A 21,184-nucleotide genomic window follows, 5' to 3' on the forward strand; every position below is an offset into this window, starting at 1 on the left:
CAATAAGTCAAAGAAAATCAAACATATTTCCAGTAGCTCGATTTCAATTTTGAAAAGTAAATTTGGTTTGTATTCCTCCTTTCTAAGTTTGCTCGGAAGTGGATTCTTGTATTTTTCATTTCGTCGCTATCTAGGTACAACTAAGTCAAGTATACGTTTATTTTGATAAAAATATAAGCTTACTATGCATCATATTATATTATATTAATGAAAAATAAAGTCGAAAAGACGAAAACAGTTAGTATAATATATTATTATATAGCAGTAAATGGCAGCATAGATAATAGAATCAATAGAATCATATTATTTTTTTTTCCAAGGAACACTTATTATTTAACAAAATTAAATTTCACAAAAGTTAAAGTCATGACAAAATTTTAAACAGTTAAAAATTAATGTTTTTGAACAAATGTAATCGTTGGTAGTGTAGTAAGCAAGTTACTACTTAACAATAAAACAAATCCCACAGGTACATAACTATACTATACTATAATTTAGATACTGTAATTCGGCATACATCGGATAATAGAAACGGAGGTAAGGGTTCTTTCTGTATATTACATTTTAATGTCTTGGGGAAGAGACGGTAGGTATTAGGAACTCACTGAACCATAATTATGGTAAGGGTACGGAAGATGTTCAAATATAAAAATATATACTATATGATTATTTTGATTACAACGCTGTACGCTGTACGTGACATATCCAATATAAAAAATATTAGTGATTATCTCAAACCGAATACACAGAATTATACTGGAAGTCATGAAAGGCGTGGGCTGGAACGATGTTCACACAAACCACATCCGTGAGCCGAGATACAGTATCTATAGGCAAGGGGTACGGGGAACTGCATATAAAAGGGAGCCCGAATCGGCCTGTTTTCAGACGTGTACTACCACCCATTAGTGCAAGCACCTTCACGCCACTCTGTACGAGCATATTTTGGACTTAGAAAAATTATCAACAATATAATAAAATTCACAATAAAACAACAACTGTCTTTTATTTATTATCAACCACGACTACAACATCAAACAAATTGTCTGCGACCCGCAACGATAATATCTCGGCAGCCACTTATCTGCTATTAGAACTACGATAGTAGGTACTAAGCTGTCGAGAACATTACACTGGCGCAGTCGAAAAAGGAGGTTCAAGGAGTTTCAAGACGAGGCGAGCAGTCAAAGCGGCGGATTTAAATTTCCAAAGGCGAGTCTAGCAGTCAAGGCGGCTAAATTCAACTTCGGAGATCCAGTACCGGCGCAGCGGCTACACCACGTCAAGCAGCTCCACGGAGGTAACAGTTGAGGTCTGATCAACCAAGGCGACTCCGGGATCAACGAACAAATTCAAGACGGGCCAGCAGTCAATCAAGAAAATGAACACAGCAGTGGCAACAACGTTGTTGTGAGTATATTAATTAAGTGAAGATAGATAATTAAAATTAAAATTGTATAGCTTGAAGTGCACGTCTCACGTTGATACATATATATCAGCGTTTATTTTATACTTGGTGGTGGTGTAAAATATTAGGGAAAAATATTCGAATAAAATTAAATAAAGAAAAAAAATAGGAAACAAGCTTGGGAAGAACTATATACGTATTTTATGATAGACAGCTGTAGACTGATCTAGGATTTTTATAGACGGCAAGGACCGATCTGAGATTTTTGTGGTAGGCAGCAGGGACTGACCTAAGTATTTTATGGTATTTTATGGTAGGCAGCAGGGACTGACCTAAGAATTTTATGGTATTTTGTGATAGGCAGCAGGGACTGACCTAAGTGTTTTATGATATTTTGTGATAGACAGCGGAGACTGATCTAATAAATTAAAGTAGACATTGATAGGCTGATCTAGGAAATTGATGCACGCGCGTAGCATTTTTGAATTATATATGAGAATAATTGATTAAAGTGAAATATTGAATATTGAATTGAAATATAATTGTTGAGAGAATTTAAGTGATATATATTGAAAGGAAAAAAAGAGATTTTGAATTAAAAGGCAGTAGATGACCTTATTAAAGTAATTGACGTCAAATTTTGAAAAGTTTTGAAAAAAAAAAAAAGAGAGAGATTAATTATAGGGGCCCTAGGATAAGAAATAGTATAACATTACTAAGAATAAGTTGATAGAATAATTATTAGAAATCAAAAAAAAAAAAAAAAAAAAAAAAATTGTTAGTGCACTAACATGTTTAGTGCTCTAAACATGTTTAGAAGATTAAATGGTAAAGCGCGTAAATTAGGAAATTAAATCATTTAGGAAAAATTAGTAATAATACTTTTATAGTCTATAGTCTATAGAAATAGGGGATAGGAAGTCGAATATTATTAGAGGGATTTACGGAGTAGCTAACCGGGGAATTTTTCGTTATAATATTCGAGCGTAGTACGAGCGCGTACGCATAAAAAAACATCGCGGAACAAGGCGAGGGAAACGGGTGAGGGAATACCGTATCGAAATTTAACTCGCGTAACATAGGCGGTCGAACGTTTTACGTGTTATTAGATAGGTACTCATCCATCCATATCCAACGTACGACGTGCGTTTACGTAATTTATTTTATTATTTGTGCATGATATTTATTTTATAAGTAATAATTTTTACGTATTATTAATTTTGGTGACGGTAGTTACGTATTATTAGTTTATAAATCAATAATAGTATATACATGTAGAGTAAATACTTTTGGTAATTATTCACGCGGATAGGATATTAATAAATTTAGTAGATATAATTTATAAGTACCTAGTAGATATAATTTATTAAAAATTATATATATGTAATGTTTAGATAAATATATGTCAGAATCCGATAGTTCAGATATTGATACTAGTTCTGCGGACAGTTCAATAAAAGTTGAAAATTATAAATCTAGGAAAGAATTAAAAGAGGCAGTTTTGAAAGACGCTGTAAAGAAAGAATTTTTAGAACAAACTAGGAAAAACATAGTTAAAACTGTTAGGAAAAATTTAGTAAGAACACATAGTTTAACAGAACAGATAGGTACCGCGCCACGAAAACAAACCGTAGGTCGTTTAGGTACTAGGTCAGACTCAAGCGTAATTCACGTGCAGTTAGAGTCAGTGGTTAAGAAAAAAATGAGTAAAATGGATTTAGATAAAGCAATTGCTATGATACCTATTTGCACGGGCAAAAAGGACGTAGCCGAATTTATAAATATTTGTGAAATCGCAATTAAAGAAACAACGGAAGCAGATACACCGATATTATTAAAAATAATTACTTCTAAGTTAACGGGAAATGCGTTAGAAGTAACAAAATATCGAAATTTAGAAACATGGGGAGCAATAAAAACAATATTAGAAGGGGCATTCGAACAGAAAGTATCGGAGAGGGCCTTATCAATAGCTTTAAACACGGCACGTATGGCCGAGGGAGAAAGTGTGGCAAAATTCGCTAGTAGAATCGAAGAGTTATATTATAAACTCTGCGCGGCAAGTACGATAGGTCTAGCTCAGGCCGAGGCAGATATAGTGAAAAAACAAACTAAGAAACAGGCAATGATCATATTTATGACAGGGTTACCTCATCACCTATATACAGTATTGAAAAGTCGAAATCCCAGTACATTGGAACAATGTTTCAAAACGGCGATCGATGAGATGCTCGAATATGAGTCAAAAGTAGAAATGGATAAGTTGCAGAGACAAATCGGTAATGGAAAACAGGCGGACGTCAATAACGAGGAAAAACGACAAAATGGTGGTAATACAAATAACGCAGTTAATCGCGGAGGAAACGGTAATTCAAATCAAAGCAATAGAAATAATAATTTCAACGGGTATAACAACCGATATGTTAATCACAACAACCGCAATAACTATGGGAATAATAATCAGAGCGGATATGGCTCACACATGGTTAATCGCGGCGGTCAACGAGGCGGAAACGGCTATGGACGGAATTTCAATGGCAATAATGTACAACAAAATAATATTAACCGAAGCACCGGATGCTACACTTGTGGTAGATCTAATCACATAGCACGAGATTGCTGGAGCAATCGACCTAATGCGCAACAAAATACATACAACAATAATCGTGTAAACGGCACGCGCCATGCGAACAACAACAATAATGTTCGTAGGGACAATAACAATACTCAGGGCGTACTTTGCAGTTACTGCAATAAGATAGGTCATGAAATTTCAACCTGTTATACAAAACAGAAAAACGAAAGAAGCACGTCGGGAAACGCCAACGGACCATCACCAGTGGGAGTCAGATTGGTCCAAGAAATAGTTCAAGACCCACACACAGAATTTTCCACATCACAGCAAAATTAATAGACAACCACATTACTTTAGAATCACCCAGTTTTAATAAGAATCAAATTAAATTATTAGTCGATACTGGGGCGGATCTAAATATAATTAAAATTAATGCATTAAAAGGAAACACTGAAATTAACGAAAACGAAAAAATTTATTTGAAAGGCATCAATGAAAAAATAGTTTCTACAATAGGAAAAACAGAAATAGAATTAATAATTAATAATGAAGCATTCGAAACACAATTTTATGTTGTAAACAATATTTTTCCGATTCTGGCAGACGGAATTATTGGTAATAAATTTCTAATAGATAATCATGCAGTAATAGACGTTGCTAATAACACGCTAACAATAAATAATAATAAAACCGAAAGCGATAGTGACATCTGTTTTACATTAAACCCGCGCTCAGAGACAATAGTACAAATCGATATACCCGATACAGAAATGAATAATAAAAATATTTTAATTAATAAACAAGAATTAATACCGGGCGTATATTGCGCGAATATTTACAATACAGTCAAAAACAACAAAACTACAATAAGCATATTAAATATATCTGAAATGACGCAGGAAATAAATGTAGGTCAAGTGCGTAATATTTCATACGACACGGACGTTTTGACAGATAGCGTACGGTGTATAAACACAATTGACACTGAACGCTCGCGTCGGGTCAGGGCGTTGATACGTACTGATCATCTTCAAGTTCACGAATATAATTCGATAATAAAAATATGTGAACATTACGCGGACATTTTCTATTTAGAAGGGGATAATCTTACGTGTACTACGGCAGCAGAACACGTAATAAAGGTTCCTAAGGATTTGAAACCGATTTATAAAAAACCATATCGTTTACCGTTTTCACAACAACCGGAGATAGAAAAACAAATAGGTCAAATGATGAAAGATGAAATCATAGAAAGATCAATGAGTCCGTTTAACGCACCATTAATATTAGTCAAAAAGAAGGAGGACGCCTCGGGGAAACAAAAATTCAGAATAGTTATCGATTTTAGGGCACTTAATGAAGTAACTTTAAATGAATTTCACCCATTACCAAATATAACGGAAATATTAGACCAATTAGGACAATGTCAACTGTTCAGTTTGATAGACTTAAAATCGGGGTATTTTCAGGTACCTTTGGCTAAAGAATCAAAAGAACTTACATTTTCGACGGGACAAGGGCATTATCAATTTAAACGATTAGTTATGGGTCTAAGTTCAGCTCCGGCGACATTTCAAAAAATGATGACAAACGTGTTATCAGGGTTGATAGGAATGAAGTGTTTAGTATACCTGGATGACATAATAGTGTATGCTAAAAATTTACAAGACCACAATGAAAAATTAATAAATGTATTCGAGAGATTACGTATACACAATCTAAAAATAGAACCGGACAAATGTAGTTTTTTACAACGGGAATGTTTATTTTTAGGTCATGTAATTAGTGACGAAGGAATCAAACCGGACCAAGCGAAAGTTAAATCTGTAAAAGATTTTCCGGTTCCTAAAAACGTTAAACAAATAAAAAGTTTTTTAGGACTTAGTGGGTATTATAGAAAATTCATAGAAAACTATAGTGCTATTGCTAATCCAATAGTGAAATTATTAAGAAAAGACGTAAAGTTCAATTGGGACGAAGACTGTCAAAAAGCTTTCGATAAATTAAAAGAAATATTATGTTCAGAACCAATTCTACAAATCCGGATGTCTTGCCAGAAACATGCGAGACGGGAGTCCTAGTATTATCGAAAGACATATTTTATAAATTAAAACATGCAAACACCTGGATATACACAACAAAGGGTGAAACATTGACTATTGCGTGTAGGGAAAACTCGGAACCATATATTACAAAAATACGGAAGCAAGGATTAATTTGGTTAAGCTCAAAATGCAGAGCGTACGGAAACGATATCATTTTAAATCCGACACAAGAAATAAAATCAAAACACTATGTTAACTTTATACCCGAAGTAGGACAGGGAAAAATATCATTTAAAGTATCCGATAGAATAAAGAGTATGAACCTACCTAAGATAATGGTAAACCAAGATTCACATAAACTCGAAAAAATACACGAAATAGCACAATCGTTAGATAAGGTGCAACAACAAATCGACAATGAAATATTAACACAATCAGGACAGTTAGAAGTAAGCGATACGCGTAACTATTTATTTTATTTAACATTGGGCTTGATAGTATTCTCGGTCATGTTAATCATTTTTATATACATAACGTATAAATGTAGGCTTACTTCGTTGCGACGTCCGCAATATGAAATGGTACGATTAGGTAGAAGTAAACTCTGTACGGATAATATCAAAGTTGAACAAAAGTTTAATAAGGTAGACGAGCAAAATACACTCGGAGGGGAGGATGTACCACCTCAAATAAAATAACAAAAAAAAAAATAATAATAATATTTTGATAGAATATATATATAATTAGGTTAGGTTAGGTTATTATATGATTAGAATATATATGTAGAAAGTATTAGAAACTTTATAGAAAATATTTACACAAGTAGTTAGAAATAGTAAATTAGAATAAAATACACTAATTATAAGTTAATAATGACATTAAATATATTATCGACTTTGAATTAGAAGGGAAGTCAAGTTCGTTGTCATGGATTTCGAATTTACCAATATGAGGAGAACAGACATTGTACTAATATCAGGAGCAATCTCAAACAGCCTAAACAAATGTAAAATTCGTAAGCTCGAGGGGAAACCGCTTCTCCTGCCACTCCACGAACAGATGAGAATTATGACTGTTCGTGAAACACAGTTGGCAGAGAAATCGATAAGGCGGATTTTTCACAACAAAAAGGAAGTGGAGACGACCTGTTTAGCGCAACTTAACAAAAGTCTGAATTCGAAATTAAATAACCTAACACCAGAATTCATAAAAAATTATATTTTGCGTGGAGATAAAATAAATGTAGTGGTATTGTTCGGGGGATCATACGATAGGAATATTTTAAGTAGACTAGGGTTAGGACACATAGAAGTTCTAAATATCAGATGCTATGATTTGAATTTCGATGGGGACTTCTACATGATACTAGAAAAATTGAGGGGAAAAATAACTGAAAGAATTTTCGAATTCAATGTAGGTAGAATCCAGAAAAGGGGTAGGCTATTGAACTTAACGGAAGCGCATAGCGGCGTATGTACACAAAAACATAAAATAACATACGCTCACGACCCAAAGACTGATGTGAGATTTACAAAATGCATATTTAACAGAATGGTTAAGGAATATGGGTACCAAAATTTGGTGAAACAATTCCAACCTATATAGACAATACCACGCACCTAGCACCACGTTGTAAAAATATAATTTTTTTACGAATTTATAAATTTTATTATAGCAAATAACAAAGTAGCTTAATTAACACACTAAAGTAAATATATATAGAAAAAAAAAAGTAACGCTAGATATTAATAATTAACTAACAGAATACCACAAATAGTAATTTTAATTTCATTAATTTCAGAAAAACAAAAGAGAAAGAAATAACATTAGGAATCGGGCGGTAAATAATAGGGGCATATTTTGTCTATTTTATTGGAGACTGACAAATGGTGCACTATTATGCACCGAACGGTTTGACCACTTAAGAAAAATGTTGGAATTTGATCGTTTGGTGATTGGTTGGGAAAATCGTGTGAATAGCAGATTTTTTTAACGGGATCACCAAGGGACCAAATGGCCATAATAACTCACAATAAGAAATTACAAAATCTTATTAGTTTAGCCAGTGTCGCGGGAGGATGCTTTGATTTGCAGCACACTCTGGCGACACGGGTTCAATTAGCAAGATGAGATCATTACGAAAATAGAATAGAATAGAATCGATTTAATACTAGTCTTGATCATGTAATAAAACTTGAATACAATAGTTTATTGTTGGTCTGGACCTGTAGTAAAAAGATACAATCTAATTACAGTATAGGGATAGTAATATTAACTAGGCATAAAATATAATGATATAGCGATTAATGGAAAATATATATATAGAAGTAAACGTAAACGTAGAATGAAAAAAAAAAAAAAAAAAAAAAGAGAGAAAGTTAGGAACATATTAGCATATATTGGCGTAATTAACATGGTGATGGAATAAGAAATATATTAATCTAACTTATTTAAAAAAATAATTAACATGGTAATGGAAAAATAAAATATAGTAAACACCACTATTTTATCATATATATATATATTGCACGGAAAAAAAAAAAAATATATATTGTAATAGATTTTAAGAATTCATGTTATATTAAAATATTACTACACATATTATATTAACACTAAGATAAGATTATTGATGTAAACAAAAACACAAAAAAAAAAAAAAAAAATATATTGTTAATCACATAAGATACTAACCTAGATAATAAGCAAAATATATACTGTAATATTGTGAATCATAACCTGTATTCTGTCGATAATAATTAATATGGTGAAATGTACCATATAAATATAATGATGTAATTGATGTAAAACATAAAATGTAAACATGTAATAATTGAATGTAATGTAATAATTGATATATGTAAAATTTGTAATCATAGGAAAGTGCTTGAACTAATGGAGGAAGTTTGAGTTAATTTTTCTCATTTAGACGATAAAAATCAACTTTTAAAGGGGGAGATGTAGTAAGCAAGTTACTACTTAACAATAAAACAAATCCCACAGGTACATAACTATACTATACTATAATTTAGATACTGTAATTCGGCATACATCGGATAATAGAAACGGAGGTAAGGGTTCTTTCTGTATATTACATTTTAATGTCTTGGGGAAGAGACGGTAGGTATTAGGAACTCACTGAACCATAATTATGGTAAGGGTACGGAAGATGTTCAAATATAAAAATATATACTATATGATTATTTTGATTACAACGCTGTACGCTGTACGTGACATATCCAATATAAAAAATATTAGTGATTATCTCAAACCGAATACACAGAATTATACTGGAAGTCATGAAAGGCGTGGGCTGGAACGATGTTCACACAAACCACATCCGTGAGCCGAGATACAGTATCTATAGGCAAGGGGTACGGGGAACTGCATATAAAAGGGAGCCCGAATCGGCCTGTTTTCAGACGTGTACTACCACCCATTAGTGCAAGCACCTTCACGCCACTCTGTACGAGCATATTTTGGACTTAGAAAAATTATCAACAATATAATAAAATTCACAATAAAACAACAACTGTCTTTTATTTATTATCAACCACGACTACAACATCAAACAAATTGTCTGCGACCCGCAACGATAATATCTCGGCAGCCACTTATCTGCTATTAGAACTACGATAGTAGGTACTAAGCTGTCGAGAACATTACAGTAGTAATCAAAGAAATTCTACCAGCAGGATTAATAATAGATATGAATCAACCCTTTTTAGCTGTGTCACCAGATAGATTAATTGAGTTAGATGCATAAGTAGAAATAAAATGTCCAGTAACCGCTAAAGATTATGCAATACAAAATAAAAAATTAAAAGATGTAATTAAAAATGGAAATCCTTTTATATAAACAAATAATATAAATTTATCATTTCCCGTCGAATTCTTATACGGTATGGTTTATTTTGATTATTATCATAAATCCGGTAATTCAAATTTCGTCGCGAAAAGTGCGATAACGGATTACACACACTAATGTTCATTTACTTTTCATACATTAACACCGCCAAAATGTACATGTAATATGAAATGCCTAAGCACTACCCCTTAAAACATGGTATGCTCCAGCCCCCTTAAGTCATTTTCCAATACTGAATATTTGAATGTGTTATTTAAATTTGAAATCGATTAACCCACGGCAACTCGGGTGGTTTGTCAACTGTGCAGAAGGGTACTGTAGGTTTGGTAAGCATGTGTGTTTTGGTTTTGACAGAATTTAAAATTGGGCACCCGTAGGTTTCTGCCATGCCCGGTCGGGGGATGGCGGCCTCTTTCGCTAGACAGTTGCTTGCCTAGAGAAAGGAGCCACCCGTGGTCGAGATTCGAACCAGCGACGGTACGCGTTGGAACCGACGCCGTAGTCCGCTCGGCCGACGGCCACTTCGTCCCATTATAACCTATGCGTAGGTAAGAAAAGTGATGTAGATGTTAAGGTGAATGACGACATTTGGTGAGTGTTGACATTCACTGCTGTTTTTGGTGAATGTCAACATTTTGAATGAATATTAAAAATTTGCCAACGGTCACCGGTAAATGTCAACATTCGCAACGATTATCGGTGAGTGTTGACATTCATAATTGAGTTTTGGTGAATGTTAGACATTTTTAGTTAAAATTGGAGTATAGACGTTATCGTGTCATACGTTAAGATAGTAAATGTTTATAGATATGATATTGTTCACACAATATTTAATCGAACGGTGTTTAATGATCTATATAATATTATCATAGACATTTAGGCATTTAACGTTACGGTATCTGTCTGTCAGCCTGTACCCACTACCTACCTCTCTCTCTCACACACACTAAGCTTTTGCTTAATCGCATAATTGGTGATACGTCAGTCATCGTACCTAATTTATCGACCAGTGTCGACGTATTTCATTTACCTTGCTTACACGAACGAAAAGGTAGACTGTTGTGACTGATTGAATTTGTGATACGTTCGAGTTACCTACTAATTGTTCACGTGTATAATGGAGAACACACGAGAAGTTTTTTACGAAAAATTTAACGCTATATTAAGTATAAAAAGAGAAGACAACAATTTTTATTTGAGTACTGAAAAATATAACAAATGTGTTGAAGACGTTCTCAAGTTTAAGGGGAAAGAAAGTAAGCAACGCGCCGTGTGCAAGTTATTGAAAAGATATGATGTCGTTAAAATAATGTCTCTCAACCAACTTATTGTTTCATTGAAACCTGGTGAAAATTTATTTTCCAGCTAATGACATCCAATATAATAATACTGAGCAGGTGGAACATAATTTTGAGCAAAGTGAAGTAGATCATGAATTAAAAAAAAAAAAAAAACATTATTCAAAATAGAGCAGCAGCAAGAATGGGACTTGAATTACAAGCTGAAAGAATGGCTTACGTTCATCAAGACAAAAGTTTACTCCAGCCAAATCCGGTGATACTGTTCGTATCCGAGTCCCTGATGTTGACCGAGGGCGTATGGATCCACTGCAGAACATATTGGCAGTTGTCGTAGCTGTCGATAATACATTTTACACACTAGGCACAAAAGAGGGTGTAATAAATCAATTATACACCCGTAATCAATTTGCTGTATGTAAAGAACAACTATTATCTCCTGAAGAAGTTGCTACAGACCAATCCGTGTCCTTAAGGAAAGCTTCCACTTCAATTTCTCAAACAGGTGGACAGGGGTACACGAAATGCAATTGTAAGGCAAAGTGTGTATCGAAGAAGTGTAGTTGTAGATCCTCAGGCATTTTATGTAACTCAAAATGTCATAACAGTTTATCTTGTTGCAACAAATAATTTTTATAATATAAAATAAAATAACTTATGCTTAATTAATTTGTAAAAATTATTTTATCACTAGGTATTCATCTTTTTTTACAACATGTTAACATTCACCAAAAACAGATGGTGCATGTCAACATTCACCAAATGTCGTCATTCACCTTAACATAGACATAAAATTGTTTACAATAGAAATTTAAAAATAATGATAAGTACCTAAGGGCTAGGAAATGTTTTTATGTTTGTCGCCTTTTCTGCCTAATTAATAATTACATACCTTATTATCATTAAAATGATTAACTATGATTTAAAAATCTAAAATAATAATATAATGTTAAATTTTTAAATTTTCATTTAAAAACAAAATCATTGAATTCGTATAAGAACTATGTCGACGTTTTGGCTGAAAAAGTTATGAAAATAAACACTAGAACTTGTAAGTAAGTTGTTTGCGCCGGGAACGGTACAATAATAGAGCGTGTTGCCCGGTCTCCAGAAATAATTCGCACTCACACCGACCGATCTGTGTCCGTGTGTATATCTGTATAGCGACTCAATAGAGGTGGACGGGGTCGCCGAGCAAAACTGGAGAGTGCCAGTGTGTGGTGGGTGTGTAGATGTATATTATGTATGTAGTGTGTGTGTTTAAAACTAATAGTAGATAATAAAATAATGGTAACACGATTGTTGGTAATTAAGGTTGCATGAGTTGCTGTATATTTTATTAAAATAATAATAGCATAAAAAGTAACGTGAACGCTCAGGCCTATGGTAAAGCAGAAACAAGGTATAATATAAATATGGCCCTTGTGGCGCAACAGAATAATAATATATATATATATATCCTTACGACCAATACGTAGAATATAAAAATAATAATATTACAGCAACATAACTGTGTAAAATATAATAATAAATGGCTCTTCTAGCCTAATAGAATAGATACAATATAATAGCATTAATAATATATAATAAATAACTCACAGTTGTCGGTGATCTGCTGGCCAGCTGATACCTATAATAACTATAATAATGATGGATACAAATATAATAATTAATAATAAAAAACGGCACCCACAATGAGTCGAAACAATAATATTATAATCACAATAATAACGCCGGCGAATTGCGCCACGACAATAACGATAATAACGATGGCGATTTGCGCCACGACTATCACAATAATAACGGTGGCGATTAGCGCCTTACAAATAAAAATATAGTGGCGATTTGCGCACACACAATAATAAAAAGAATTTTGGCTATTTGAGCCTTAAAACGTTTACAAAAAATATAAATTTACGGCGATTAGCGCACGTGCCGATTCCGCACACACTTGTTAACGGACTGGTAGACTGGACAACCGTGTTAAAATGATTGCGCAGCCGGTGCGGCGGCGGCGGTAATTAACTTATAATCTACGTAATGTTATATAATAATTCACAATCACACAATTAATACAAAAATAAAAACAATTATATGCGACGGTGTTATGTGTGTGTGTGTGTGTGTGTCGGTCGTTGCGGTGTGCCTACGGCTCATCTACCGTCGTGGCGGCGACATAAGTAATATCTACACTAAAATATTAATTAGGTATTATAAAAAATTACATATCAATGTAATACAACTAGTATCAGTGTCACTGTGATACTAATAATACTATGAATTATTACCTATATAATATTTAGTTCCATTATGAATTTAATATGGTTTGTATGAATTAAGCTTTTGTTATTTTTTATGTAGGTACTTGTTATTTTTAAATATAAAGCCTAAATGCCGGATTCATGTGAGTAAATTCAATTTTTATTAAAATATAATTATTACAATAACAACCAGAAGCACGTTGTAAGATACTAAGATAGGTACCTAATATCTATTATATTTAATATGATTTAATTTTAATGTTTTTAATTATGTGCTTTACCATTTACCAATAATAATAATAATAATATAATCTTGTATTATTGTATACCTAGTTGTATTATTGTGTAATAACGTAAAATTAGGATAAAATAAAAATAAATATATAAATACGACTCCTGTCGATAGTTATATTAAAATAGTAAAAGTTAGAGTAGTAAAATTACGCTATTACCTTCCTCCAGGTGTTCGGAGGGCTCTCGAGATCGTGTATTCGAGAATTATATAAAATACACCGTACAATATAATTTTATGGAAAAAAGCACATAGAACGTATTGACTGCAATCAACATAAAATATTATATCATATGTCTTACCTGATTCGCAGTTGTTCGTAGACAATATTGTAAGAGTTTTAGGTTTTAGATAAAATAAAGTACTACTTCAGATACACAAATTGAATTAACGAACGCACTGATTATTGCTTGCATAAGAAGTCCAGTTGTCGCTCGTTGAAATCGGTTTCTTTGGTACTTGAGAGGTTGTTACTTCGGTGGTTGGTGCTCATGCACTGATTTAAGGGACGGATGCGAGGATGCTGACCAGAGAGTGGTGGGTGGCTTTGTCACTAAATTATCGTGGGCCTGGGAACTAGATTATTCTTTGGCGTCAGCATAAAATAAAGTCACACACATCCTACGTAATATTGTTATGAGTGCGTGTCAATATCTTAGTTGTCGTTGTCAATGGTTTTATTTGATGCGACCGATTTCTACAAGCGACAGTCTGGCTGTTGTTTATTGTTCTGTAAAATTTTAGTTTATTATAATGGTGTGTGAGCATATCATTACATCCACCCTGCACTTTTTTGTGTTGTGCCCTCACAACACCACTTGTGGGTGAGAGTGAGAGCAATACAAATATTTAAGTAGAGGAGAGATAAAGTTAGAAAAAGTTGAAAGTTGAAAATTAAAAGTCGAAGTTGAAAGTTGAAAGTTGAAAGTTGAAAAAAGTTATACAATTTAAACTGGACATTTATATATATATAAAGAAAACAAATTTTACTATACAATCTAAAAGGGGCAATGTAAATAATATTAAGGTTTACATATTACATTGGAAAACATAAAATTAGGAAGATAGAACTGAAGCTGAAAGTTCGTACTCCCCGCATTCCATTGATGTGTTTCTATTCTTATATATTTTATATTTTAAGTTCCCTATCTGGTGTTGTAATGTTAGCTATACAGTTTTTTTTTTTTTTAAATTTAATATTTGTGTACAATATATTGTCATGTTGATATGTTATGAATTTTTACATATTTTGGTTTTTATCCTATATATTCTACATAGTTTTAACTTTTAACTAATCTAATTATACATTTTTCATATTTACTTTGCTTACAATGTATTTAGTTCATAGACATTTTTTTTTTGTTTTTATGATAACTTAAAAGTTAAACAAAGTTAATTTTTTTTTTTATACATTTTTTTTTTTGGTATTTCTTATGCTTAACATTTATTTTCATATTAGTACTAGCTTAAAATTAGGTTTATTTTTTGTATTCACTGCTTTAAATTGATCTTATACCTTATACTAACTTAAATTAAGTTAATCATTTTACATTTTTTTTTTTAAATTTGTTTTCAAGCTTATGCTGACTTAAATTAGGTTTTAGTGCTTAGGTAAGTAACTTAAGGTATGTTATTTGTATTTGTTATTATTATTCTGTAACTCTTGTACAATAGTTATATAATAATTATATAGGTAGTCTTAATAATTCGTGATTTTTTTTTTTTTTTTTTTAAAGTTATGTTAGTAAAACAAAACATTTATTTGGGGTTTTTTATTATTAGTCCTGTAGGAGGTTGATAGTATGATTGAGTCTCCCATAAGATTTGGTATTAATATTTTTTTTGTTTTCATAATATATAGTTTGGATACTTGTCAGGGTTGTATTTTTATTGTTAATTGGTTTATTTTACAAGTGTTGTGTGATTTGTGAATTAAAGATTAATTTTTTTTGTATTTTTAAGAGTGTTGGTTTGTTTGACCTTTTATTATTTATTTTTTTTGTTTGTATATCAATTGGTTTGTTAGGGTATTTTCTTAATTCTTTATTTCTTTTTGTATGATTTTTGATCGAAGTTATTTGTATTTTGTTTATTTTAATCGTTGTGTTTTTACCATCGTTTATCGTATCTTTAAGTTTTATATTGTGTATCAATGAAGCGAGTGTCTGTATTTCTTGTATGTGAATTTTATTATATTGTTGGGAATTTTATTGGACATTTTTGTTTTAACGGTATACAATCCACGATTCCTATCGTCGAGGACGTTTTCTCCTGGTTTGAATATAGGACATATATTATTGGCTTGATTTTTAGGTTGTACCATGTGTTTTATTTTTGTTTCATTTTTATTATTATCATTAAAAAGTGTATGAATGTTATTTATTATGTTAATGTGTTCTTTTGATTTCCAATTGTGTGTTATTTTTTGTTCATCTTTATAGTATATATGTATTTTAATGTTAGTATTTTGAAATTCGGAGTATATTAATTGTCTTATTATAGACCAATTTAATTTGTCTATTCGTGAAACTAAGGTGCAGGGTATTGCAATTTTTGAAATATTTTGTTTTGTAGCTTCAAGTTTTAGATTGTGAATTGAAGATTTTAGATCCTTATATTTGCTTGTGATAGTGTAAATTTTTTGTTATTAAGTGAAATATAGTTTTATAGTTATTGATTATAGGTATTGTGTCCCCCACTTTTATTTCTTGTAATGCAAGTTGTGGTTTAGTATCACCGTATACTTTGGATAATAAATTTGTTATCCCCTTATTCATTTTGAGATCTGCAGATATACAGTGTGCTATAGCGAAGTTGTCTGGGCAATTAAATATGCTACCTGCTAATTCTATAATATTGTTGGTATTATCTATACTATTGAGCGCGTTTATATTATTGTTGATTTTTAATTGGATATTTATATTATTATTTAAAATAATGTTACTGTCTTTGAAATTGATCAGAGCATTATTTTTGATCAAAAAGTCATTTCCAAGTAAGATTGCGCTGCTTAATTTTTTTACTACATGAGCGTCAATATTGAAATAGTTATTGTCGATTTTGATTTTAATTTTGGTTATACCTACCACGCATAGTAGTTCATTATCTGGTCCTGATAGCTGTAGTGTACTCGGCGTTATTGTATAATTACTGGGTAGTAGTTCTTGTCTAATACAACAAATTTTTGCCCCCGTGTCAATTGTTATTGGTAAGGTAATATTATTAAATTGAGCTTCAATATAAATAGCATCGGGTGTACAGTTAATTTTATTTATATTTTGTTTCCGTATTTCTGTATTTAAAGATGAGCAATTATCAGAAGAATTTAACCTTGTATTTAATTTTTTTGGCTTGTTGTTAGTTGAACTTGAACGACAAGTGATCGCGGAATGTCCAAATTTATTGCATAATTGACATATTATATTAGTTTTGTTTTTAAAGTAACATTCATATTCATTGTGGTTATTCTTCGAGCATATCGAGCATTGTTTTGTGTGTGCTGAATTATTATTATTATTGATATAATTACTGTTATTTTCGTTATATCTCAAAATTGGGTCGTATTTAGTAAAATTGTTTTGATAATTATTATCATTGTTTATCTGAGATAGTTTTAACTGACCTATAGTTTCTTTTAAATTTTCTATTTCCTCTCGTAATTTACTATTTTCGTTGGTTTTTAGTTTGTAGTTTGTATTTATTTGCTGGATTTTATTTTCAATTATCTCTGTTTCAATTTCATATGGGTTTTTATCTATACTATCTGCTGTCATAAGCTCTATAAGTTCATATTTGCGAACGTTATTTTTAAGTTCATCAAGTGTCTTATTTCCTAATATTCCTATACATCTCAATATTGTGGATTTTAAGCCTTTCATTATACTTCGTACCATTTCTCCTTGTGACATATCTTTGTCAAATCGCCTACACAATGACTCTACTTCATTAATGTAAGACACACTTTGTTCATCCGGTTTCTGTTTGCGTTTTTCAAGCATTATTCGAAGCATATGAGTTTGGGCGATAGGTTCAAATTCTAGTCTAAATTTTTTTTCTAGATCGGACCAATTAATGTTTTCAACGGTATCCATAATATTGTCATAAAATATGAGAGCAGTGCCTTCTAAAAATACGGGAATATAAAGACTTTTTTCAGATTCGGACCATCCGTTAATAACTGCAGCCCTTTGATATTTTTTAAAGAAAGAATCTACGTTTTCAGAATTATTTCCCGTGAATTTTCCGGGTTCAAAGTAAGGTTTTTTATTGTCTCCCATATTTAATTACCTATTTGTATTATTTTTAAAAAACTAGTTTTATAATAAATAATGTACCATTATTTAATTGTAATGTTTTTGCAACTAATTTGATAGATTTAACTAATATATTTATTACTAAATAAGTAATTTTTTTATTTTAATGAGTATAAATTAATTGGTTTTGTTTTTATAATAAATGATGATACCTATGTTAAATCGTAAATCGTAAATTAGTAGGTTTTATTAATAAATAAATTACTTTTTGTTGATATTGTTTTTCTAAGTTTTATTTTTAATATTTTTTTGTATTGATAATTTATTTTTTTATTAATTCTTAAAACTAATATTAAAATATTATAATCTTATATAACGAATATAATTTTATAAAATGTATTTGATCAATTCTCAGTTTATTTATCTGAATAAACTGAACTTGTGTTGGGCGCCACTTTGTAATAACGTAAAATTAGGATAAAATAAAAATAAATATATAAATACGACTCCTGTCGATAGTTATATTAAAATAGTAAAAGTTAGAGTAGTAAAATTACGCTATTACCTTCTTCCAGGTGTTCGAAGGGCTCTCGAGATCGTGTATTCGAGAATTATATCAAATACACCGTACAATATAATTTTATGGAAAAAAGCACATAGAACGTATTGACTGCAATCAACATAAAATATTATATCATATGTCTTACCTGATTCGCAGTTGTTCGTAGACAATATTGTAAGAGTTTTAGATTTTAGATAAAATAAAGTACTACTTCAGATACACAAATTGAATTAACGAACGCACTGATTATTGCTTGCATAAGAAGTCCAGTTGTCGCTCGTTGAAATCGGTTTCTTTGGTACTTGAGAGGTTGTTACTTCGGTGGTTGGTGCTCATGCACTGATTTAAGGGACGGACGCGAGGATGCTGACCAGAGAGTGGTGGGTGGCTTTGTCACTAAATTATCGTGGGCCTGGGAACTAGATTATTCTATGGCGTCAGCATAAAATAAAGTCATGCACATCCTACGTAATATTGTTATGAGTGCGTGTCAATATCTTAGTTGTCGTTGTCAATGGTTTTATTTGATGCGACCGATTTCTACAAGCGACAGTCTGGCCGTTGTTTATTATTCTGTAAAATTTTAGTTTATTATAATGGTGTGTGAGCATATCATTACAATTGGTACACAATAAAATATTTAATATTTACAAATGGCAATGATGTGCCGATTTGTAAACAAATTAATTGGTGACAGCAGGAGTTAAGGATGTAATTGAAGACGTATCTATTTTTAATAATTTTATATTTCTAGGTATTTCATAATAAATGTTAGTTGTCTATTTGAGAAATAAAATAAAAAATAGAATGTTTTGTTACCGGTTCTAACTCTAGCTCTTCCAATTTATTCAAAATAAAGATAGGTAAGTAGGTAATATAATAATACATTTTAAAGTAAAAACCAAGGCTAAATCGACCGTTTTAAGTAAACTCCGTGTAAACGGTGTGGTCCGTGACCCGAATTCTTTGGTTATATTCACCAAACTAAATAATATTGTTTAGGTAAAACGATTTCACAAGTCATTAATATAACCACCTAACCAACGTTGGAATAGTTGAATATATTCAACTGAACTTAAGACGGATTCACAGCTATGATGTGTGTCATGTTTCGCGAGGGCTTGGTTATTATTTGTTATGTTTACAACCGGTATCCAATATGATTTAAAAGTTGAGCTGTAGTAAATTATTAGTATGCTCTGTTGCAACTTGGTTATTACATGATACCAAAAAAGTAATGTCTAATCACAATACGATTTGATTGACACGGCATGACACACGACGTAGATGTGAATCCGATTTTAGTATATTGTGGTAACGTGTTAATAGTGAGTTATACCGTGTATAATAAATGTAAATTAAAAATGCTCATAATTCACTTAAAAACTCAATTGTCGTGAAAAAACTTCTAACAAAACACAGATATTGTTCCTAGATACGCGATTTATTTATTAACCAAGAAATATTACACTACCTACTTTAAATTTTAATTATAAAAATACAGACGAAACCGTAAGCATTTTTTCCACTCCCTAAGTCTCCATTTCAAAATTCTGTTTCTGACTGTATTCTCTAATTTGATTAATATTTTAATCTATGTATTAACAAGTTTTTAATTATTCTTTTTCTTTGCATTATTTTAGATTCCGAGCGATGCGATGAATGAATTGATTTTACAATGATGTGTGTTTTTTTTTTTTTTTTGTGTCTGTCATCACCTTTTAGGACAGTAAAAGTGCTTGGATTTTCTTCAATAGTAACTTTTCTGATAGGAAAGTGAATCTAGTTGGGGGGTCAAAAGTAAAAATTTCCCAGTAGTTTTCACAAGCGACGTGAAAAACAAAAGAAAAATTAAGGAAAAACGGGAATTCTTACGCAAAATCTGTTTTCGAGAAAATCGATTTTGGTTTTTGGTGTAACTCAAAAACAAATGACCGTAGGGACAGAAATTTTGACTGAATGTTTATATTAGCATTATCTATACACCATATAATTTACAGAATATTTTGACTCTTTTTGAGCTGTTTACGGCCATTGTCAGTTTTTAATTTTTTTAGTTTTTTTTTCTATAAATATCAATAAAATTTTATCTGTTGAGTAAAAAAGCTTGAAAATTTAATAGAAGGCTCCTAGGTTATTGTTTCAAAGGCAAATGAAAAAAATTAAAAATCCTTAGTCACAGTTTTTATTTATAAGCATTTAAAGTTCAAATTTTGACAAAATACGGAAAAATCACGAAAAATAGCAAATTATTTTGAGTTGAGAATTCATAAAAATTTTTCTTTTTAAATCTAAGATTTGAAAATGAAATATAAGATTACTCATATGTTTGTCAAATGAAAAAAATTAAAAATACATAGGCACAATATTTTTTTAAAAGCATTTGAAGTTCAAATTTTGACAACATTTATCAAATTATTAATTTATAATTTCGATATTTTGTTACTTCTAACGCATTTCCTGTTAACTTAGAAGTAATTATTTTTAATAATATCGGTGTATCTGCTTCCGTTGTCTCTTTAATTGCGATTTCACAAATATTTATAAATTCAACTACGTCCTTTTTGCCCGTGCAAATAGGTATCATAGCAATTGCTTTATCTAAATCCATTTTACTCATTTTTT

At 31.3% G+C, this 21,184-nt stretch overlaps 1 protein-coding gene across 1 annotated transcript; it reads left to right on the plus strand.

The window, feature by feature from the left end:
* Positions 1 to 423: 423 nt before the first annotated feature.
* Positions 424 to 8,350, plus strand: LOC132935549 (uncharacterized). Its single transcript, XM_061002145.1, has 3 exons — positions 424 to 469; positions 889 to 1,410; positions 6,934 to 8,350. The coding sequence occupies exons 2-3, from the start codon at positions 1,382 to 1,384 to the stop codon at positions 7,631 to 7,633; spliced, it is 729 nt and encodes a 242-aa protein (XP_060858128.1). The 5' UTR covers positions 424 to 469; positions 889 to 1,381; the 3' UTR covers positions 7,634 to 8,350.
* The last annotated feature ends 12,834 nt before the right edge of the window (positions 8,351 to 21,184 follow it).

The sequence above is a fragment of the Metopolophium dirhodum genome, chromosome 1, assembly GCF_019925205.1.
Source record: "Metopolophium dirhodum isolate CAU chromosome 1, ASM1992520v1, whole genome shotgun sequence".
Lineage (NCBI taxonomy): Eukaryota > Metazoa > Arthropoda > Insecta > Hemiptera > Aphididae > Metopolophium > Metopolophium dirhodum.